Raw genomic sequence first — 24,036 nt, 5'->3', positions numbered from 1 at the left:
TCTAGTAAATAACTCGAAATTTACTTATTTTGATAACTATTTTTTGAAATAATTTTTTGTACTACAAAAAGAAAAAAAAAGGAAAATATGTTTTGTTTTTAAGAACAAAATTATCAAATATATATAAATAAAAAATATTTTAAAAATAGTTTTGAAAAACAGTTTTTAAAAGCATTTTTTGAAATGACGCCTTTATAACTGTTTTAGACAATTAAGAATGATTTTTAATAACTATCCTCTAATGTTTTGTAAAATAAAAATTTGAAATGTTTTAAACTCGTTTATAATGTTTTTAAATATATTTTAAAATAATCTTTATATTTAATATTTTATTTAATTGAAAATAATTTCCTAATTGTCAAATAATTTTTTTTTCTTCTAAAAGAAAACTATTCTCAAAAATATTATTTATGCGAGGGTTTCAAGGCAAAACAACGGGTCTAGGACCCGAACCTGCGCATACCAATCTGGGCCCCAGCCGATTCATTCTTGGATCGGTTAGTTGAAATTTCTCAACTAAGCTAATCTTTTTGTACGAAATTGGGCTGGGGTTGAACTTATCAAATGGGCATGAGACACGAAGCCGAACCCACTAAACCGGACCCAGCCGATCAGACAAAGGGAAAACATAGAAACATCCAACAGCTGAGCAATCGCCCCAGATTTTGCTTTCACTTCCTGAAAACGAGTCTTAGAATTCAGCAGAATAGCTTTTGGATTTGGATCAATGGATTCTTCGAACCTAGGTTCACTCCCAGAAGAGGGTTCGGAAGAAGAACCGCAACCAACCCAAACTAAACCCGCCTCTGCCTTCTCCTCCATTCCTCATCGCCCTGCATCTCAGTCAGTTCTCTATCCCTAGGCGCCATTTTCAATTCTGGTTAATGGGTTTTTTCTTTTTGTTAATAATTTCAACTGGGTTATTTTTTTCATTTATTTTTTGTTTTCCAATATATGTTCTTAAATTTTGCGGTATTTGACATGCGTTTGTATGGAATTTTATTTGGTTGGTGAATTAATGGATCGTTTAATTTTAATTGACTATTCTCAAATTTGTTTAGATTGTTTTCTATTCAAATGGATTCTCCCTTTCTCTCTCTCTCTCTCTCTCTCTCTCTTTCTTTTTCAATAGCTGCTCTTGAATTTTCTGGTATTTGATTGTATGATTGTCATGTAATTTTGCTGGTGCTTTGTTTGATTGTATTTGGGTTTTGAATTAATGGGTGAATTTGTTTTTATTTATTGTTTTAAATTCTTTTGCAAGTTCTTTATCTTTCTTGAATTTTGTGCTGCCTGATTCTTGATGAAGTCATTCTGAATTTTTAGATTTGTTTTGGGATTTATTTGTGCTGGCTGAGCTTCTAAATTTAGGGACAAGTTTATATAAATTATTTGAAATTTCGATCACCTGAATTTTGGATGAATTAGCAAAATCATAAATAAAAGTTCAAATTAATATCTTCAAAGAGTTTCTGAATTAGGGCCCTTAGAAATGGGTACTTGACGTAATTAAATGCATTCAAATGAAATTTGCTTGAAATTAAGTCTTGATGAATAAGCTTGTTTGATGGGTTGGCCAAATTATTTAGAAGTTGGTTCAACTTCTAAATAGTAGTTACCAAAAGAATTATGAGGATTGTATTTGGTGTCTGCCCAACCTAATTCTCTTTGATTAAATAATTGATAACCTATCAAAAAGATGTTTACTGAATGAGTATATTACATTTTTATTAATAGATCCAAAACCAATACAATAAGTAGATTAACCACTTGAAGAAACGTTTGTTTGGGCACGGTAGCAACAAAGGCAGTGTAGTGGCAAGGATGGTGTTGAATGCAGTGGTAAAAGAGGTGATGACAGCAATGGTGCAGTAGGGGTGGTGGTAGTGGTGGTGGGCTGATGCCTTGCTTGTGTAAAAAATGGATGGTGGCAATGGCAATAATGTTGTTATAGTGTTGGGCAAAATGGTGGAAGTGCTGTCCATGGGACAATGATCATGACGTCTCTCTTAAGTAGACAATTCTTTTTTTTGGACAAAAAGATAAATATTATAAATGCCATAAAGAGGCCTACCCTAGTAGAAGAGGTGTATATAAGAAACACTAGAAAATAAGAGAGCCAAAAGAAAAGACCAGGGATGACAAAAAACCTGAGCATGGATTGATGTCAACAATGACTGTCCAAGAAATTCAACTGCAAAATTGGTTAACTGTTGCAAATTTTCTTATAATAATTCCATACTACATTCTCAAATTAGCTGAGAAACACAATTTTTTCGTGATTTATTTAATTCCTAGAAGTGTATTATTGACTACAATAGTTTTTCAGAATGCATGAAAATAAACATAAACAACATAAAAATATGTTTTTCATAAAGTTCATACATAAGATACACACAAGTATATCCCATTTCTTTAGCTTTTGGGTGGTTGTCATCTCTGACAACTCACATGTGATATGTCTGTCCATAATGCAGGGGTTGTGTCCTTGTTCACAAATCATAGTTTAATGCATTTGCACACAAGTAAATTGTAGGCTCATAAAATTTTTATTTCATCTTCAACTTATTATTTGGTCTTTAAAAAATGCTTAAGTCATAATTGCTAAGGGTTATTTGTGAATATTCCTTTATTGTTATATCCTTTTATTGCACTTTTTAGTGTTTGAATCATGGTTCTATATCCTTTTATTGCACTTTTTGGTGTTTGTATCATGATTCTATATCCTTTTATTGCACTTTTTGGTGTTTGTATCATGATTCTATATTTAATCCTTTCCAATTCTTCTAGTAGGACTTCTCTACAGAAGTACGCTCCTTTGGAGTGGTCGGCTTATTTTGATCAAGAGGATGATGTTTGCATTCCTGACTCGAATGATGTTAGTGACCACTTCATTTGACTTTTCCATTGCCTCTTGAAGGTTCTTTTTTCGCCCCTTTTGTGAGAATATTATCTTTAATGATCTTTGTTGTTTTAGGTATTTCACGTGTATATGGCAGGAACAGAAGGGCCAGTTGTCTTTTGTCTACATGGAGGTGGTTATTCTGGGTATGTTTGATTCTTGTTGTATAAGCACTTAAACTTCATAACTCTTATGATATATAATATGATGATTTCTAAACTTATTCATCTCACCTTTCTGTCATTTTTTGGTAATGGTTTTACACCCAAAGCTCATTTTATGCTTGTACAATTGTACTATGTAAATATGGTTTTCTATTTTTATTAGAGTAATATTGATATGAAACCATCTTGTTATGGACTCACAATTTTCATTTGTTTTCCCAAGCAAGTGTGAGGGAACCGTGTAACAAGAACCATGGTAGTGATGCTAGCCACTGACTGACTTGGTCAACTAAAAATAAAATGGATTGTCACATATGTATCAGTGCCAGAAATGTGTATACGCATTCTGTTGGTGCCTCCCTTGCACCCAAAAGAAAAAGAGAATAAAAGAAAAAATGCAAGCAGAATGAGTGTCCATGCTATGCCAATTGTATTCTTTTAACAATATTTAAAATATGTGAACTTGTGTGCATATCCTTTGATTTTAAAAAGAACAGTCATGAATTCCCATTTCTAGAATTTTCTCTTTGGTTTTGAATTTTAATTGGATCAACTCAGTGAATATTCAGAGATGATTTTGAATTTTGTTTTACAATATGAATCTTAATAACTTTTTTTTTTTTTTTGGTATGAAGTAACATTTAGTTAAATTTAGCTAGAATGTTAGTGTCTAATTTTAATTTTGTATCTATATGGTGTGTTCTAATATTTCCCAAGATCTTACAAAAACTTCCAACTTTTCCAAAATATTCAATTGGGATGTCTACTGATGTTGACATTGGAAACCTTGAACCATACTATGATTTAGAGATCCTTCACTTTAGGTTCTATGTTTTTCCTTTTATTTTAGGGTTAAATCAAACTTTTCACTGAAAGCCTCTCCTTTTGGCTCAAAGATTTTCTTTGATAATTTTTCTCCTCTCTGCACATCAACCTAAATTAGTTATCTTGTCTGAAGCTCTGTTGAATAAATACATTCCCAATATTTAGTATTACTTGTTTGTAGTTCATATCTCATTGCAATCTGGTTGGAGATGAAAAATGATATTTGCATATTATGATATTTTGTTATTTGAAGCTGTCTCTAACATTTTCACAGAGGTAAAGAGAAATGTTTTGTCTGGACAGGCTTTCTTTCGCACTGGCAGCAAGTAAAATTAAGGAGAAAGCTCGGGTAGTAGCTATGGATTTGAGAGGACATGGGAAGTCATCCACTGAAAATGAGCTAGACCTATCAATTGAGGTAGATATTCAGAGAAATACTAGATGTTACTGAAAGAATTTGGTTCATTAGTTTTCTATCTTTTATTATGAAGTTTCTTTTATTTACCATTTCTTTGCAGACCCTTTGCAATGATGTTTTAGCTGTTTTGAAGAAAATGTATGGAGATTCTCCTCCTGCAATTGTGCTTGTTGGCCACAGGTTTTGCCCTTCTGATAGTTTAGTTTCCATATCTTATATTCTCACTTTGCTAATAGTTTCAATTGTGTGGTTTTTGCTAGGGGAAAAATGTGTTTTCATACACACACTTGAAAATAAAAAACACAAAATATGTATTCAAGCTTGCAAAATCCTTAACACATTTACCTAAAAATAATTAGGATTTTATGCACTTTTTGGTCATAGACAAGCAACCCGTTATCCAAGATCTCCATTTTGTGCTAAGCCTTATTCTCTTTTAGTACACAATCTAAAAAAGCCCTAGTCCACATAATCATAAGCCTTTTCAAAATCTATTTTGAAGACTACTATTTTCTCCCCTGAATGCCATTTCTCATACATGATATCTTTGGCAATCAAAACAACATCCAATATTTGTCTCCCTTCAACAAAGGCTACCTGGGAGATGTAGATGGTTTCATAGAGAACTCTGCGTATGTGCCTTGATAAAACCTTAGCTATAATCTTATACATACTAGTAACTAGGTTGATAAGTTTGAAATATGAGATTTTGCTGGTTTGATACTTTGATTTATTATCCTATGATCATGGAACTCTAAGAACACCTTCATAAGGTTCTCTTTAATCACGTCCCAACACTACTTATACATTGCAATGGTGAAACCATCAGGCTCAAGGGTCTTTTCTTTGTTTAACTAAAAAATGGCGGAGAGTACCCCCTCTTCTAAAAAAGGGTGGTCCAACCGTGCAACACCCTCTCCAGATGTGGGACACCAATCCGATCCTTCTATCGTCAAAGAATCACGTGGGGACTTGGAATGTAACTTGCCAAAAAAACACACTATCTCCTCTGAAATATTTTCAATGTTGCCTAGAGTTACCCCCTTTTTAGGCACTAAGGATTTTATGAACTTCCAATTTCCCCTACCATTGGCCACTTTATGGAAGTACTTGGAATTGCAATCTCCTGCTTTTATCCATTTGACACTTGTTTGTTGCCTTTAATGAACCTCTTCCTTTATTAGTAACTCCTCTAGTTCCCCTTTTTTAAAGCTCTCATTGTTGAAAGTTTAGGAGTTAGATTCCCTTCTTGCTCTCTGATATCAACGTAATAATGTTTGAAAGAATGTTCCTCCTTTTTTCCTTTAAATCTCTAAAAAACACCTTATTCCATTCTTCAATTTAGATTTGATAAAGTTAGCTTCTTTATGAATTTATAACCCTCCTAACCACCGACCAACCTGACATTGACACTACCAAGAACTAGATCTTTCCTTGAAACAACTACATGTTCTCAAACCTGAATGGAGTCAGACCCCACTTAAATGGGTTATAGGACAATTGGGCAATGATCATATGTCAGTCTAGGAAGCACTTCTTGGAGGCTTTGAGGGAAACTTCATTTGAGTACAAAAAATCTATCCAACCTCTTACAAACAGGGGTTTCTTGCATGTTTGACCAAATAAAAGATGTGTTTCTAAGAAGGAAGAGAAGGGGGGGTCAATTAACTCACTTTCTGTTATGAACTCATGAAAAACCCTCACACTAGGGGTTAACTTGGAGCCACCCAACTTTTTTGAGATTCTTCTTATGACATTGAAGACTTAAAGTCCTCTCCTACACACCATTTCAGAAAAGTTAGACCAAAAAGATCTTGAAGCTCTAAGCATAAATCCTTCCTCTGGTTGGAATTATTGGGACCATAAACTGATGTGAGCAAAAAAGTTCCCTCTTCATCAGATCTTGGTTTAATTGTTACCAAAAAAGACCCTAATACTATCTCTGAACAACTGAACTTGTTTGAATCCCATATTATCATAGCCCCTCTCGATGCCCCATAGGTCAGAAGAACAAACTACTCCTTATTTCTAACTTTCCAGACATTGCTCACGAACCTTCTATCACATGTCTCCCCCTTTGTTTCTTGAAGCATCACAATGTCTAGGGTTTCAAGACTAATAAAATCCTTCACAACCCTTGTTTTCTTTCTAGAACCCAACCCTTTAATATTTTGACTAATGATCTTCATGTGAACACTTAAGAGCCCAAATCAAAACCTAAGAATCACCAAGAACTCTAGGTAACGGTCTATAATTCCTCCTAAAATAAACCATATACATAGATCTTGCACTACTATTGCCCTCTGGGATGACATTCTCACAACCTTCGATTAGCTTGATTTTCATAGTTCCTAAAACTGATTGTACATTACTACATTCACCATTTTACTGGGTGTGAGACCCTCTATGTGAAATCCTTCGAATGAGGAGGAGATTGGTTCTAGAGGTTAACTGTTGACTGTGAAAAGGTACTCACTAAGGTGCTAAGTGGTGACTTGTGGAGAGAAATGCCCTTTAGCTCTTGGCCAGTGATATCTCCAAGGGACTCCTCAGCTTCAAAAATGGGATCACCAGCATTATGGATTGACACTGAGACAAACTCATTCACTGGGATTATAGTTAGGGAATCTAGACTGGATCCTAAGGGTTCATCAAAATGGACAGAGATTGGTCAAGGAGTGAACTGGAAGCAAGGGGAAGAGAATGCAAATCAGAAGCCCCATCTAGAAATTGGCTCTCGACAATGGTTTCAGGGTTAGAAGGAAATACCTGGACACAGTGAAGAATCCCTCCTCCTTCCTCAACCCCTCTAATGCCTGCTTGGGTCATTTCCAAGTTTGGGCAGTGTTCCCCCTTACATGGCTTCCTTCATATGATGGACCGATTAAACCACACTGAAGTCCATGTCCCCACCAGCTGTGATGGACCTATCCTTCCTTAAATCTCTTAGAAACTTTGGATTGTGATTTTTGTTTATGATCGACCTTTTATAAGATGGAGGCAAACCACTCACGCGAAGCCTCATATTGTGTGGGACTGGCTGTCCAGTGGACATCTTTTTTGAAATGCAATGGGTTGGTTCTCCATAGAGGAGAAGACTGTACCCCGGACTTTTGGGAAAAAGGAATCTGATGGGCCACTCTTTAATTGCATCGAAGGCTGGCCCAAATCGCACAATTGGCCCAATAAGAGGTTTGGGCTCCTTTGTTCTAATTGGGTTCCCTCTATATTGAGCCTTATCAAATGAAGGAGGCCTGGACCTGTCAGCTGAGGGAGCTTTAGGGCTTGGTGGGCTTTCTGCCTCCGCTGAGCCTCTCTTCCCCATAGCATGGCCTTTCTTCCTCTTTAATGCTTTGTTTGGCTTTGGGCTTGAATTTGAAATGAGAAAAGAGAAGATGGAGTACAACCGTTTCTCTTTGTATCATTGACACAGTTTTGTACCAGAAATTAAAAACATATTTTATTTGTTCTTTAGAAATGCAAAAGCCTTAATTTTCTGCTGTGTACGTGCCTTTTTTTAGTTACTTCTCATGAGGAGAGTGTTGAGAGCAATTCTGATGTGATGGTCTTCCTATTTCCTTTCTACTCATTACACACACATGCACAGCCTTAGTTGATGGGAAATGCTTAAGTATTTGTTCAAGACAATCTAATCCTTATGGTGCCATTTTTTACTCTTTTAACTATGATGATACTGGCACTTATGTCATTGTTATACAGCATGGGAGGTTCAGTTGCTGTCCATCTTGCTGCAAAGAAAGTACTGTCTAGCTTGTGTGGATTGGTGGTTGTGGATGTTGTAGAGGTTTGGTTTTCTTTTTTCATTTTTTTCCAGAAATACCCTTCTACATATGGCTTCTCAATGTTATATTGAAGCTGTGTTGACAGTCAACAAGAATTTCAGGGAACGGCGATGGCTTCCTTGATTCATATGCAGAAAATCCTCTCAAGCAGGATGCAGCATTTTTCAACCCTTGAAAAAGCGGTATCTACAATACCTTTGAACTCTAATCTTCCATCTATTCTCTTTATTTATGTTTGTACTTTAAGGATATTATAGTTAATCTTATTTATCAAAAAAAAAAAAAAAAAAATATTATAGTTAATCTTGTGGAATTTCTTTTGCATATCATGAATTACTGTTAAATATTTATCCCTTAGAGATCAAGTAGAATGCATAGCCAAGTGTACCCCTGATCATGTGAGTGTGTATATTTTATGAAACTTATATCAAACAAAAATATGTTGGTACCCCAAAAATGATATTTAGGTATGAAAAAGGGAAACCAAAGTGTGGTCCAAATACATTAGCATCATATGGTCCAGTATGCTGGAGAACCTGATCTATTAACGATTGTACAGGTTCTATAAACTCACAAGTGGGAATCTGGATATCTGAACATGATGCAGGGAGTATTGCCTAGCCCGGTATCTAACTATTGCTGCCTGTTCCCTTTTACTTTACAAACATGTGGCTGTACAGATTCTATCCTCTCTATCAATAGATGGTGGGAAAAGTGTCAATATTGGATCAGGACAGACTAGAGGGCCACAGATTTACCTAGAAGCTCAAATACATAAAGAATAAGCTATTGTGTCTGGTTACATAGAGTTTTCCAGCATTTCTTTTGCTATCATATTGTTGGACAAGATTGATTTGCTTGTCACTGAAAAAGAAAAAGAAAAAAAAAAGATGACAGTAGAACTTGGTGGATTTGCTCGCCTATGAGGTTCTGCTTGTATCTTAAAAAGAACTATGGAAAGGAAGAAAAAAAAGAGGTAGAGGAAGAAATCTTAAAATAGTTCCTTTGATTTTGCATGAAAAATGCAAAGGAAAATGAAATCTAAAAAATGCTTAAAAAAATTTCACATTTCAGATTCTTCACACATGAAAGAATTATAAAATTGGAAAATGATGGTAGGAAAAACTTGTCAAGCTCAAATTTATATTTTATTTCCTTCAATTTTTTTCCTTTTCTTTACCATAATTAAATCCCTTCTTGTTTCCCTCACACTTTATATGATTCAAGTGAAACCTTGGTGCCTTGAGATTAGCTTCGGCAGATGCTCTTCAGGCAAACTGTGGCATATGGATATTGGTGGTCTATTGTGAGTCTATTTGGGGTTTGTTAAAGGCTTTCCCCAAGGCTAGTAGTTCAGATCTGGCCTCTGTGGTTGAGCTTCTACGCCTATTGAAGGGCTTGAAAAAGGCATGTCTTCAATAGGGATTAGGGGGGTTCATGGTGGAAGGGGGATTTCACTGTTCACATTTCATGGGCCTTTGAGGGGAGGAGAGGGTCTGGGAGGTATGACCATTAGATTCACTACATCACTGGCCTACTAGGAGATTTGGTTCAAACCTTCTTCTAGAGAGACCTAACTCAGCTAAACAGTAAGCTGATCAGCATGATGAGAGAGGTGCCTCCTCTCTAACTGTGTTTTTCTTCATGTACTCGCTCGCCCTAGGGTTGGGTGTGGTTTGAGGTTTCCTTTTATTGTATTCCTTGGAGATCTGTTTGTGGGAATTATTTGGCTGTGTTGGTGTGGCTGTTTGGTTAATCTTTTGTTTGTTCTCTTTGTCGTTTTCAGTTGACATACCCTTTGCCTTTGTTGTATATTCTATTGTACTAAAACATTCTCTTCCCATTTTCTATGTTGAAAAAAAACAGTGGAACAAACAGACCTTTGGGAATCTCAAAGAGAAATAAGTATTTAGTCCTCAATGATATTGAGAATACTATAGCACCATGCTTTGTACTTACCAACTTAAGGGAACACTATGCGTGAGTGTTATATGAGCTGCCATGAAGTTATTATTCAACAAATAAAATTATTCAACTTAATTCAAGAAAGATTTTTCTTCAACTATTTTAAACCAGCTATATGATCCTGGTTAAAACTAGGGAGGAAAATATCGAGTATCGGAGCATCTCGACACGATATATGGAAGAGATATATCGGTTCCACGATATTTATCAATTTATCGTGAATTTCACCTATTTCTTGGGATTTATTAGCATTTTATCATTTTATCTTCAATATATCGCGATAATTTGGGCGGTCAAATGAGGGTCAATGCGGTCAACACAAGCCTGTGTGGTCAAACTTTTAAAAATGCCTCAAGATTTCTATCGTGGGGGCTCAAACCCCAACCAAAAGGTTTGGCTGGCAACGAGCCAACCGCTGGGGCAAGTTTGCCCTTTGATATATAAGGTGCACCAAATATATATAAAGTAAATTCATCATATAAACATAATTTTTAAAAAATGTTTTAAAGAACAAATTAATTATAATTATTTTATAATTAAATAAAATTTTTTCATCTATTTGAATACCAAAAATATAAAAATTATCGTGATAATTTTCTTCATTGTGTTTTTAATATCATTAATATATTAATTAAGTATTAAAAACACTATGAAGAAAATTATCACGATAATTTTTATATTTTTGGTATTCAAATAGATGAAAAAATTTTATTTAATTATAAAATATATTTTAAAATTAGACATATTATAATCAAATATTACAAATATTATTATGAATAATATTTGATATAATTTAATAATAAATATATACCTATGAAATTTATAGTTTTTTTTATTAGCACATACAATATTATTATCAAATATGATAAATCATATTATACATATATCAAATTATTTAATAAAACAATTTAAAAATATCATTATACTTTTAATTACATTTTTATGAAGTTTTTCTTATACTTTTATAAATTTTGATCAATTTTAGGCTTATCGATATTTTTTTCCAAAATATCCGTCGATATATCTCCGATATATCCGTAAAATCGAAGTACCGATATATCCGTGATTAATGATATTTTCATCCTTGGTTAAAACAGTCTTTTCTCACTAATTCAACCCCCTGTACTCATCACTCTCATCCTGGCATCATTGTCGACGTAAATCATGTACTTCTTACTGATGTAGTTATTGTTATTCGTTTGCACATTGCTGACCTGTCTGAACTGGCAATGAAGAAACAGCATATAAATTACTTGAGCCTAGCTGAAAGAGGGTATCGAGCTGAATCAGTGGCAAGACAATAAGGGGCAAAACTAGAAACAAAGCATTTATAAGAATCTAGTGGTTTCATCAGTTTGAGATGAGGTGAGAGAAGGTTGAGAGTGGATTATGGGGCTTAGATTTTCTTGATTTTAACTAAAAAATATTTCAAACTCTTTCCAAAATGGTTTTTTCTGTGTAACTAAAATCAGTGAGTGCACTTGTGAGAAGTTATATGATTCATTTTGATATTGCTGCAAGCAGAAGGGAAGAATCAGAAGAGACTTAGTTTGGTGGCAGTTGAAAGGATAAGTTGGCCTCTATGACTTCATAGAAAATATGGTCTGAGATACATGGGTTTCACAAACCAGGATTTATTTTTTTGACATAATTGGGATAATACTATATTTAGTTGAGGGGTTTGACCTCTGTTTTCTTGTCATGCACCCCTTTAATCCATTGATTTCACAAGTTGTTTTTTTTCTATTTATAAGTTGTGATGCTCAATGTTCATTGGAATATTGTTCACCATTTATGTATTTGTTTCTCTGAAGATTATAAAGTTCTTCTTTTCTAGTCTTGTGTCTCGTTGTATAATCAAGTTCTAATGGAAATTTGGAGAGAGTCACATGCTTGAGAATGTAATTACCCTGTCAAGGTAAATTACATGAACTTTATTCTATAATAAAGTTCCTCTGAAGATTATAAAGTTCATCTTTTCTAGTCTTCTGTTTTCTTGTCATGGACCATCACACTCCAACACAATGTATAAGTTAGAGTTTCTAGGATGAAATGTTCTTATTGTCATCTTGTATCCCTGCTTCAATCTTGGCTATTTATATGTTTTATCTCTCTGCATAGATTGAATGGAGTGTTAAAGGAGGCTCTTTAAGAAACATTGAGTCTGCCCGTGTATCTATCCCCAGCACATTAAAGTATGATGATTCAAAGGAATGGTAAGCACATCTGTTATGGTAATTGTATGTTGTTACCATTTTATCATACAAAGCTAGTCAACTGTATTGATGGTCTTTCTATTAATATATTTGTCACATATTGCCTGTTAATTGCTAAGTCATATTTTTGCATTGCAGTTACACTTACCGAACAAGGCTGGAAAAGACAGAAGAATATTGGAGAGGCTGGTATGAGTAAATCATTCTTATCAATATGCATGTTTAAGAGATCAAACTCATGGTTGACAGAGGTGGTAATGGATTCCTCAATTGAGACCATACCTCCAAAGTGTGTGTCCTAAGTATGAGTTGGAGTGTTTTATGGCACATACTGGGGTAATTGCTGCAGTTAATTTTTTCATAGACTGTTGTGATAGTACTGTTAGGTTATTGATTCCAACCCTGTCAATAGAATAGGAATGATCTATCTCAAGATTATTTATTTACAATTTTAACATATAGGTTCATTTCATTTAATAGATTAGAGTTCAGATCAATTTTGTAGATTCAAGTTTAATAATTTGGTATACAGATCAATGGTTTAAATCTCTAGATACAGCAAGTGACTTTGGACTATAATTATGCCTATGTTGGTCTTATGCCTTACGGATTGTGTTCAAATGCTATGCCCACGGAAGTGAAGCTCAATGAGGAAAATTTTCATTTTCTTATTTATAAAGAGAGCATTTTCATTTTCCTATTGTTCTATTAGAGATGGTTTCTAGTTGTCTGCAAATTTACATTGAAAAGGCACCTATATGTCAAATTAATTAGTATTTGCATACTTACTTGCATTACAGGTATGAAGGCCTTTCTGACAAATTTCTGTCTTCTCCCATTCCAAAGCTCCTACTGTTAGCTGGAACAGACAGACTGGACAGGTTCTATCGGTTAAACTTGGCTAAACAATTTTACAGCTCTTTATATATATATATATATATATATCCTGGTTTCATATGGATAACTTTTAGGGATAATAGCCAATTATTTATCCATAACTCACTCACTTATCTACGGTATGATGTTCCTCAACCTAGAATAACTTTGGAAGGTTGTAGGTAGAAATGCCCAACTTGAAACTGACTTGAAAGATTTGCTGTCATGTAGTATTGAAATTGCTGGAGTGACTGAGGACTTTCAATCAATCTTCAACATAAAATGGATCAAATTTCAACTGGGAAAGTCTAGATTCTGATGAAAAATAAAATTGATGAAGGATAATATCATCAAGCAAGCTCATGGAACCAAAATTAAGATTTCCCTTATGTTTGGAGAGATCTGACTAGAGAATGCATTCATTTGGTTTCTGTAAATTTTAATGTACTATCCAGAATATGCTCTGCTAATTCTCAGCAGATTTTATGGGTAAAAGTTGCCATGCTGGAAACATGGATACAGAAGGGAAATCATCACCTGGAAAGGATCACAAAATGGTTTGTGATGAAGGTTCTTCATGTGCTCCCTGTTTTATAGCTGCCAATCCAAATGAATCCACAATTATGATTTCTAGGAAAAGAACCACGATTGGTACTAGGTATTTCCAGCCTTCTAGTAATGGTAGTGGATACTAGATAATCTTATAAGGGCTTACTAGACACTTAAAAGGAGGTCACAGGAGATTTGTTCTCGAGTCAGAATGGTTTTTTATTGGGGTCCATTGGCCATTTCTTTTTTCTTAACGTGGATTGTTTGAAAGGAGTCTAACAGAAGAACTTTTAAAGATGTAGAATTGCATTTGTTTTGGTAGCTAAAAGAGCTGATGAGGTCAGAAAAGCTAGTTTTCCCTTGTTTCTGTTGTTCTTCCCTTTCTTGATAGGCTGCTCCCTTGATTCTTAAGCAGAATACATCCTGTATGCAAGGGTGTTCCAGTTTGCTTCTTTTATGAAGTTAATTAGCTTTACCAAAAGCAGAGGGTCAATCTCTTAGTCTCCCTTGTAAGGTTGAACAAGTGAATGGGACGTCTGATAGATATTTAATTGATTGCTTCCAGAGAATGCCAAAATAATGTCTGTGCTTTGCTGAGAGGGGCAGACATGCTGATTGAGAGTTCTAGATTCCTACTGGAGTCAGACAGTTGAAAAATTCTGAAATTGGAGAAATTACAGTAGAGACGTGCCATGTGAAATTAGAAAACTAATGGGTTGTGAACTTCCATATCATTACCAAATTGATGCTCAAGAGCTTTGTTTGACATGGTGGTGTGGAGCTTCCTACTGCAAGCTCTGAAGATTGGCAAAAACCTTGTAGAGTTGTGCCACACAGCAGTAGAAAGCTAATGATTTTGAACTTTTTTCTGGTGAAAAAGCAATGATGGACTCTGGTGAATCCTTCTGTAGATGATGAAAGTTGAAACTGTGGCTAAATATCTTATAGGCAAGAGTATGTGTGAATTCATCTGTGAGTATTTGCACACACGTGTGCGCACACAGCATATATATGCATTTGTATCTCATTGAATTTGTCAAATGGTATATCTCAAAATACATATACCTTTAAAGGCCATATAATCTTATATGGTGCTTTCTTTTATTTATAGGTTATGCTGCATTACAAATTGAAAGATGGTTTCTTTGGGATTTGGCAGTCTGTTTTTTTTTTTTGCCTGCAATTATCAGCAGCTGCTATGCTGACTGAAGAACATTGCCCTTATACATGTTAATTTACTCAGAGCTTCTCTGCAATTCTGTAACAGATCCCTCACAATAGGTCAAATGCAAGGAAAATTTCAAATGGTGGTTGTCAGACACTCGGGGCATGCTATACAGGTCTATTTCAGTTATTTTTCTGTGTTTCCTTGTACATTATCACTATGTTTTTCAGAAAAAGATGATGAAAAGGGTTTCACTCTTCAGCATATTGAAAAGCTCTCCCCTATTTCGGGGGTTGTTGTACATATATCAAGACATGCTTGGGGCTGTTCAGGACAGCAAAAAATATTTTGTCCATTAAGCACATTTGCTGATCAAAGTTTCAACGTTTTTTTCTCATTTAATAATATTTGACTAAAGCTCTTTGTCAACTTTGACCCGCTTGTCTAAGCCCATTTTGATATGCTTCTAATTGAAATTACATAATGCCAATCTCAGTGTCAAAAGTATGATGAAGTTGTTTGTGACTAAAATTGAGTATCCAAAATGATTAAAGCAGAAAAGGGGCAGGAAGTATAACATATATTCATATATATTTGAAATTGGTTTCCAATTTGTTCTAAATTCCTAATGTTGCAGGAAGATGAACCTGATGAATTTGCTAATCTCATAGTTAATTTTATTTCTCGCAATCGAATTGGCCCTAAAGGTGTTGAGGTTGGTATTCATCTTTGGTTATTAAAATGAGCGATATATTGTTCTGTGCTGCATTGCCTTTTGGCTTTATAAAGACATTGTGGAAGGTCAATGTAACTAGGTAACTGTGGACCATGGATTTGAAACAGGATTTTCACATCTCATTAAATTAAATGTTCTAATTAGATGTTCGGAAATTTTTAACGGGTCCCGTTTGACTTGTGTTTATCACTTTTAGAATGGTTAGATTTTCAGGAGTTCCCATGTCAAGTGTGTTGTATTTGTGCCAAAAGTATTACCTGGATAATTATAGATCTAGTTCTTCGACAATTTTCTCCTACACATACATTGTCACTATTAGCACAAATCTACCTCATTATCGTTAGGATTCTTGTAAGTTTTGGTCCAGTTAAGGGCAAGTTGTATGTATCTAGGACACATCAAAATATTGGATTATACATATTTTCATGTGTTTCTAGAGACTTGAGCTGTTTGGAAAAGTTTCTTAAATGCTAAAAGTAGCATTATAATTTTCAAGAATATTTGGATAGAACCATCAAATATGAACACTATATTTCCATATATTTTGGAAAAGTGGGGATCCTCCTATTTTTCCTCAAATACAATGGGATTTTTCTACCATTAAGGTCATGTTTGAAATACTGGAATAAAGAATGGGAATGTGAAATCAATTCCATTCCTATTCATTAATGTGTTTGGATTGTTTTTTAGAACGAGAATAGAAATAAAAAATTCTTTTTTATGGAAACCAAATCCCATTCTTTCTAGGATTTTGATTCCTCTCTTTTACATTAGATTATGATTCACCCACATTTCCACTCCTATTCCATTATACCAAATACCATTAGGGTGCGTTTGCGAATGATACGTTTGGTATGTGGGAATAGGAATAGAAATAGGGTGAGAATGAAGGTGAATCACAATACCATATAGAAAAGAGGGAATCAAATCCTAGTACTAGTGGGATTTGGTTTCCATACTCATAAATTTTTTATTCCCATTCCCATTCTAAAAGGCAATATAAACACATTAGTGAATGAGAATGGAATTAATTTTTCATTCCTATTCTCTATTCTAGTATTCCAAACATGGCCTAAGACTACAAGTTAAAAGCTCTTCCAAACAGGCCCTTGATTCTTGTCAATTGAAAAAAAACGAAGACCTTAAAAAATGTGAATCCCTTTGCTTGATGTTATATCTCCATCTTGAATAAGAACGTGCTCATCTTGTTGTTCTATTCTCTTTCTATTTGTTCCTCTCCATCTAGCTCTTTTAACTATAAGCTAATTCCACCTTATTTACAGATATGTTTCTTTCACATACTAATAATATACCTGTACTGAGATGCTCCCTTTTATCATGGTTTGTGTTCCACCTTTGTGTTACAGATACCTGGACTCCTTAGAGCATCAAAGCCTCAATCTTAAAGTCCATGTTGGAGAACTCAAGGATTACAGCCCCACCACGGTGACTAACAAATTTCATAACCCATCTCTCTAGTGTTTGTATGCAATGGATTGTTCTTCTTCTACTACTACAGCTGTATTTGACAGATTCCTTTCAGAATTTCTAAATTTTGGAGCTACATCATATATGTCCAAGCTTTATCAATATTTTACCCCTTTTGTTTTCTAGATTAGTAAACATAGAGTGTGCATTTGGAACGCAGGAAAAGGAATGGAAATGAATCACTATGCAGGTTTTGAAACATTTCCAATTTGTCCAAGCATAAGTTTAGATTGGCTTTGATTGAGACATGAATTATGTGAGATGAAAGGATGTTGAATCAAATTAGGGTTTAATTGGATGATTTTACAATCTCAAAGGCCCTTTCTCATAAAAAATGGCATCCAAGGATGTGTTTACTTAATGTGGGAGTAATGTTCCTACAACTACAAGGAATGCAAAAACCAATAATTAAATAAAATTATTATTATATATATATTTTAAATAATTCTCATTCTAAAATTTTGTTTTGAAGTTAAAAAAAAAAGGGTGAAAGAGTTTAGAATTTAATGTAACATATTTATATTTCATTGACTAGGTATAATTATTAAGGATTTGATATTTTTAATATTATTTAAATTTGATAAACAATTATTAATATTAGTATTTATATAAATAAAATAAAATACATTTATTAATTTCCCTGTTACCTTTCATATGCTACCTAAATCTTTCACCAATTTGATGTCATGTTCATAACTACTTTAAAATCAAGTGAAACCCACAAATATTAGACCAACTTTCATTTCAATTATCATCATAAATTGATATGGGTTTGCTCAAAAACACATTATTTAAAAAGTCTTTTCTTTAAATTTCACTTGCCCCATTTGATATTTGAACTAAATACACTTAATCACTGAGAGTTCAAAATCGAAACCTTTGATAAGCCACATGCTAAACAATCCCCTTGTTAAGAAGGGTGATGGTTCAGTATGAGTAATACTCGAGATGGAGATAAGCGTGTTGTATGGAATAGATCAAACGTAAAGGTGTACCTCTAAATGGTTAAACCCTACAATGAATAGAATATGAATGTCCGACAATTAATTGGCTTTCAGATATAGAATATGAATGTTCACCACTTAATTGGTTTTCAGATGAGATGACTAAGTCCTTGCAAATGTTATTTCATAATGTTTCCAACACGGCTAAAAGACAATGATGCTGCTCTGCTCACGCTAACAGCATCAACCGCAACCTCGTATGTCATCAGCTTGGGTTAAAAAGAAAGAATCAAAGAAAGAAACAAAGAAAAAGGAACTTAACCATAAACCAGTCTTCTGATATTGCTAATCATATAAAGACTAGCCCAGCCATTCATAGTAGTAAATTGATGTTTCACCAAATATTCATCAGATAGTCACAAACAGGTAACTGAATCCAATTGAATGTTTGCCAAGGCAATCTCTTAGCAAAAGTAGCAATAACTACACACTCTCATTATGCCAGACCTACCAACATAAGTCTATTTTATTTGGAAAAGAATGGTACTGCCATCTGGTTCCGCTACCTCTAGCAACTGCAAAATGGACTCTCTTCAAACGTTTAGTTTCAAATTAAGCAGTGGCTTGCTTCAAATATGCAATCAAGTCGGCCCGATCCTGAGGCTTCTTTAGTCCAGGGAACACCATCTTTGTTCCAGGAATGTACTGCATAAAATAAATTTTACAAAGTTATTAGTTACAGAAAACAAGGAAAAGGAAGTAACCTGAAAAAGACAAATTCCAGCTTTGTAAAAGGATTTCTTATCCTTTGTTTGTGTTGTATCCACTGTAGTTTGTAATTACCAAGTTCAATGCAGAATTATCTTATTTCTGATCATCATCCAAATGCCTTCCGGGATAAACACAAAAATCTCACTTTTCTCGCAGCTGAGCAAGATTCAAATTCATTTTATTTTTGTAGAAGTAGTCATCATAATATTGTCTACATAGTTGTTTGTTCTCAATCCTTGTAACAAATACATGAACCTCATGCAAGTTGACCATCATTCTACAATACCGGCAATGAAAAATGTATAGGCAAACCCATGCAAATAAGTATTCTGAGTATTGATTACTTTTTTTTTGATAGGTTAAAAAAATTTTAAAAAAGAGAGAGAGAGAGAGAGAGAAAGAAAGAAGAAAGAAAGTAAGGTATCATCAGCACTCAAAACACTTATTTTGAAACTAAAGAAAAAATAATCTTCCTAACCCTAAAAATAGTATGAAAATAGTTCTTACTGTAATTGAACTAATACCATTTTTTCGACCTCAAAAACCTTTAACTCAATTACTTGCATGCTAATTGTCCAAATGACTAGGGATTTTATAGCCTCACAATGTATCATAACTGTTCTGTCATCTTTGATGTAAATCCAATATGAGATTCCTAGTTAAAGGCTACATGGGATTTATGTCTATGAATATAGAGATAAGACAAATGGTGTATCCACATATATTGTAACAAAGACTCGATATAACCTACAACCAGAAACCTCTCACATTCCAAGTTCACTTCCACAGAAAGTCAGTCCACAGCCTAATCACCACAATAGTAGCAACATGAACAGTTCCCATTTATGATCCTGGAATCCATTAATATCATGATACTAATATCATAACAACATTGAAGAACTCTAAATTATAATTAGTAGAAAGCTTCTACAAGATGCTGTGCATTTTTAGACCCAAAATAAATAATTTTGGCTTTTCGATAACATGAATGCATGATACATAAAATTATGTTGGCAGATATAATTCTAATAAAAATTCCAAATGAGTCTTTAAGAAAGTAGACTCAACCAGCCCATACCTTCTTTGGGTTCAGCAAGTAGTCATACAATGTCTTTTCCTCCCAAATAACAGCCATGTTCTTGTTAGCAGCAGAGTATGAGTAACCGGGAGTTGTGCCAGACTGCCTACCGAAAAGGCCATTCAGATTGGGTCCTGTAGGTTTTTAAAGTTAAAATGGGGAGAAGAAAGAAAGACAATGACACACAGGCTATCAAAACAATACGAACACCTCAAAGTTCTCCAATATCCACCTTCTTTCAACTAATAAGGCAACCATCAAAGTATACAAATAAGGATTATAACTGATACACCCATTACACAAATGCCAAATGCAAGCTATAATTCCTACCAAATCCTTGAAAACACAATGATTTGATGAAAAAAACAATTAAAAAGGATTCAATAAATGGTAAACACACTACTAAAAAATAAAAGGGAGATGACTTCAGTTTCGCTCTTTCACTAGCATTCTGACACCAAGTACTGGAAGAATTTCCAAGAATTAAGGAACCCATTATTTGATCACACTTGGGATATTACACAAATAATTATTAAACACAATCATTCCCATGAATTTTCCTTCATAAAATTTCAAAACTGTGTGGAAAATACATTTTTCACCAACATTTGTGGTATTAAATATTTGATAACATGATATCTCAACACCTAGAACTCTTACAAAATCACAGTACATAATTCCATTTCCATGCATATGCATAAAAAAGTTAGATATGTAATAATTTGTTTCCAGATCCATATTTAAATAATTATCTCCACCGGGGCGTTTCCATTCTGGAATTGCAAATTTTTATGGATAAAGCACCCAAAGAAACCTCCCAAATCCACATAAGTTGGCCTTTTTGGAAAGAGAACATAAAACCCCATGAACATATTGTTCTCCTCAACCCATATTTCCTTGTCTACCAAACAGATCCTTGTTAGTACATATACACTTTGTTGGAGTATATTTCGAGACCAAAATTTTCTTACTTGACAACCCAACAGACGTAATTGGTATATTTAAGACTTGATGAACCATTCTCAAAAGTTGTATTTTCCATTCCTATTTATTCGGCAACCAAACAAATCTGCTTACTATAAATACACACTTCAATGAACTATCAGAACCAAACATGTCAGGGGAAGGAACAACAAGATTAATACAAATGTAATTAATCGCAAATCCATCAAAATCGCAACTCATCAACTGTTTTGATCAAATCACAGGATCTTAGCCGCAAAAATCTCCACTTTCTATTCCCAACTCAAAATTTTCTCGGAAACCAAAGAGACCCTACCTGATGACATGTGGAGATCAATATACACCTCCCCGATCTCCCAAAAAAACCCAATATTTTTATTCACAAAAATTCCATTTCCCCCTTGCTATCCTCACCAGCCAGACAGATCTAATTATACCCCACTAGTTCCAACCAACGCAGAGCTGAAAAAAGGAGAACTAGAGAGAGGAGCGGTAAGATTAGGTCCTTGCTTGTGACCAGCGCCTTTGTCGACGGTGTGGCACTGAGCGCACTTGGTCTTGAAGATCTTCTCTCCAGCAGCGGGATTGCCAGGAGGTGCTTCATCAAACGACGCCATTTCTAAAACCTCGAGATTTTCTAGGGAAACAACGACAGCGGCTTAGGGTTATATAATTTGTAATACGCAGAGGAACGAACGAGAACTTTCTACAGCAAATTTCCAGACGAAGGGAGGTTATTTTATAGAGTTCGGGTTCGGGTTCGGGTTCGGCCCAACTCAGGTTCCGTGTTGCACAAGAATTGGTCCGAGAAGCTGACACGTCATTTTTAAATTACTATTTTGATTAATAATATCATTGATTTCACCAAATTATTTCATGGAGAATTATAGTGCATAGATTTTTCTATTAATATTTTTGAAAAATAATTGTTTTTAATTATATTTTCAATTTTCAATGATTTATTTGTAATTTTTCTAGGGTGTTTGTTGAATAGGAAAAAAAAAAGGATGTGAGTGTGTTATGATTGATTTATTTATTAAAATTTATAAATTTTAAATATTTTAATCATATATATATTTGAAAAAAAGAAAAAAACAAGAAAATAAAATTTATTTTAAAAAATAAAAATTAGCTCTTGAAATAATTTTTAAAAATAATTTTTAGAAAAATAGTTTTTAAAAACAATTTATGACATTATTCAAAATCAAAATGCCATTGAATTTTAGAATATTATTAATTTGATTTATGTGTTTTAAAATATTTCTGAAAAAATAACTTTTATTTATATCACTTTATTACCAATCCATCTCTATATTTATACAACATTTTTTTAAAACAACAATTTTTATTTATTTATTAAAAAATAAATAAAAATTATTTATCGAGTTGGGCCGGGTTGACCCAATCGCCCTTTCCCCAAAACCCACACACGTGAGTCCAGAACCCTCTCTCTCCCCCGTGAATGCGTTAGAAACGGAAGAACCAGTCTAACTCTACTCTTGCAAGAACGTGAGATGATGAAAATCTCACACATCTGCAAGAGCTTCAGGTACTTCTCAAACCCTCAACTTCTTCGCTCTCCCGTTCTTCGATCCTCACCGCCATTTTCTCTTTTTACTCCTCCCAAAACCCTAATTTGTTCCAAATCATTGCTCTCTGTAACTTCCGTAGAAAGCAATCAACTTTACAAGAACCCCGCTTCAGGTTATCAATTTCGCTTGATTTTATCATCTGGGTCTGCTTTGATTTCTTCTCCAAAGCCTTCATTGTGTCTCTCCCAAGGATATTCCTATTTATGTGCTGACAGGGATGTTTATCATAGTAGGCGTGTTGTATTGAATCCAGCAAAGAATCGAATTCAATGGAACACTACATCAGGTTCTCAATTTTCCATTATGTTCTCATCTGGGTCGTCCTCATTTTTTCAATCTCAAAAAGTTTCACACTTCTATGCATGTAGTAATATTTTTTGGAATACATGTGCAAGGTTGAATGTCAACTCGTTGAAGCCTTACACTCAAACTTCTTTTCGGTTACTTTCTATCTCATCTTTCGATAATTGTAGTGGAAGTTTTGAATTTGGGAACAAGGGTATTGATGAGTTAGTGCCAAATATGAGTCCAAAACGAATTTCTGAAATTATTAAGGTGATTAGAAGTGATGAAATTGATATGGAGGTCAAGTTGAATTTGATGAATTTACGTCTGTCTGTTGCTTCAGTTACTGAGATTTTTCGGGTTTTGAATTTAGAAAGATTGTCTGCTATGCGATTCTTTGGATGGATTAGTCATTCGAGATCAGGGTTGAGCCGTAATTATGATATCTGTAGTTTGATTATTGATAACTGTGGGCGGTTGGGTGATTATGAGACAATGAGATGTCTTTTAAAAGACTTTAATTCAAAACGTGTTTGTCTTACTAGCAAGGCATTTGGGTTTGTGCCCGTTTTTACTTTGAGTAAGGCCTCAATTATGGATTTTGTGAGGAAACTGATAGAAGTGTTGGATGATGTTGGTGGCGTATGCCGTCGTTCTGGGTTATTTGGTTTGATTGAAATGTTTAGTGTTTCCAGCTCCTTCGAAATGGCTAAGTTTGTGATGGAGATAACAGAGAGGAAAACATCATATTATAATATTTTGGTTAGGGAAATGTGTCGGAAGTGCAATTTTAAAGAAGCACGTGATCTGCTTGATGAGATGCGGCTGTTTGGTTGTAGGCCAAATGCTAAAACTTATAATTACCTACTTAGTAGTTTATGTAAGAATAATCGAGATGACGAAGCTTGCAACGTGCTTGAAGAAATGCAGGAAGCTGGTTGTCCTCCTGATGCTTTGACCTTTGAGATCTTTATATACTACACATACAGGCTTGGAAAGTTGGATTTTGCAATCAAGTTTCTTGATCAGATGGTATCTAGGGGGCTTGAACCTCGGCTTACAACACATGCTGCCTTTATCAAAGGCTATTTCCATTCCAGACGATATGAAGAAGCATATGAGTATGTTGTTGATTCGGGTGTCACATACAAGTGGCCAAGCAATATGATTTACAGCTTGCTTGCCAGCCTTCATCAGAGAAATGGAAATCTTATCAGTGCTCAAAAGATTCTTATTGAGATGATTGAGAAGGGTCTTAAGCCAAACTTTTCTGTTTATAAGAGGGTTTTGGAACAT

General features: G+C 34.4%; 2 protein-coding genes across 3 annotated transcripts; one reads left to right on the top strand and one right to left on the bottom strand.

Moving 5' to 3' along the window:
- Positions 1-607: 607 nt before the first annotated feature.
- LOC117906672 (protein phosphatase methylesterase 1) lies at positions 608-17,242 on the top strand. 2 transcript variants are annotated; one of them, XM_034819802.1, is made up of 13 exons: positions 608-843; positions 2,794-2,878; positions 2,978-3,048; positions 4,195-4,309; positions 4,410-4,489; positions 8,030-8,114; positions 8,214-8,294; positions 12,199-12,293; positions 12,432-12,482; positions 13,094-13,174; positions 14,986-15,058; positions 15,521-15,598; positions 16,987-17,242. In XM_034819802.1, the coding sequence occupies exons 1-13, from the start codon at positions 728-730 to the stop codon at positions 17,023-17,025; spliced, it is 1,050 nt and encodes a 349-aa protein (XP_034675693.1). In that variant the 5' UTR covers positions 608-727; the 3' UTR covers positions 17,026-17,242. The 2 variants fall into 2 exon arrangements, with proteins under 2 accessions (XP_034675693.1, XP_034675692.1); XM_034819801.1 differs by having other exon boundaries at positions 609-843; positions 2,791-2,878.
- A 1,126-nt stretch (positions 17,243-18,368) lies between these two features.
- LOC117906147 (cytochrome c) lies at positions 18,369-21,573 on the bottom strand. Its single transcript, XM_034819106.1, has 3 exons — positions 21,369-21,573; positions 19,901-20,034; positions 18,369-18,756 (listed from the first exon to the last, which is right to left on the bottom strand). Exons 1-3 carry the CDS (start codon positions 21,478-21,480, stop codon positions 18,664-18,666), a joined length of 339 nt encoding a protein of 112 aa, XP_034674997.1. The 5' UTR covers positions 21,481-21,573; the 3' UTR covers positions 18,369-18,663.
- Between the last annotated feature and the right edge of the window lie 2,463 nt (positions 21,574-24,036).

This window comes from Vitis riparia, chromosome 18 (genome assembly GCF_004353265.1).
Source record: "Vitis riparia cultivar Riparia Gloire de Montpellier isolate 1030 chromosome 18, EGFV_Vit.rip_1.0, whole genome shotgun sequence".
In the NCBI taxonomy this organism is placed as follows: Eukaryota; Viridiplantae; Streptophyta; class Magnoliopsida; order Vitales; family Vitaceae; genus Vitis; species Vitis riparia.
Note: the sequence above shows the minus strand (reverse complement) of the source record. Positions and strands in the feature narration are given on the sequence as shown.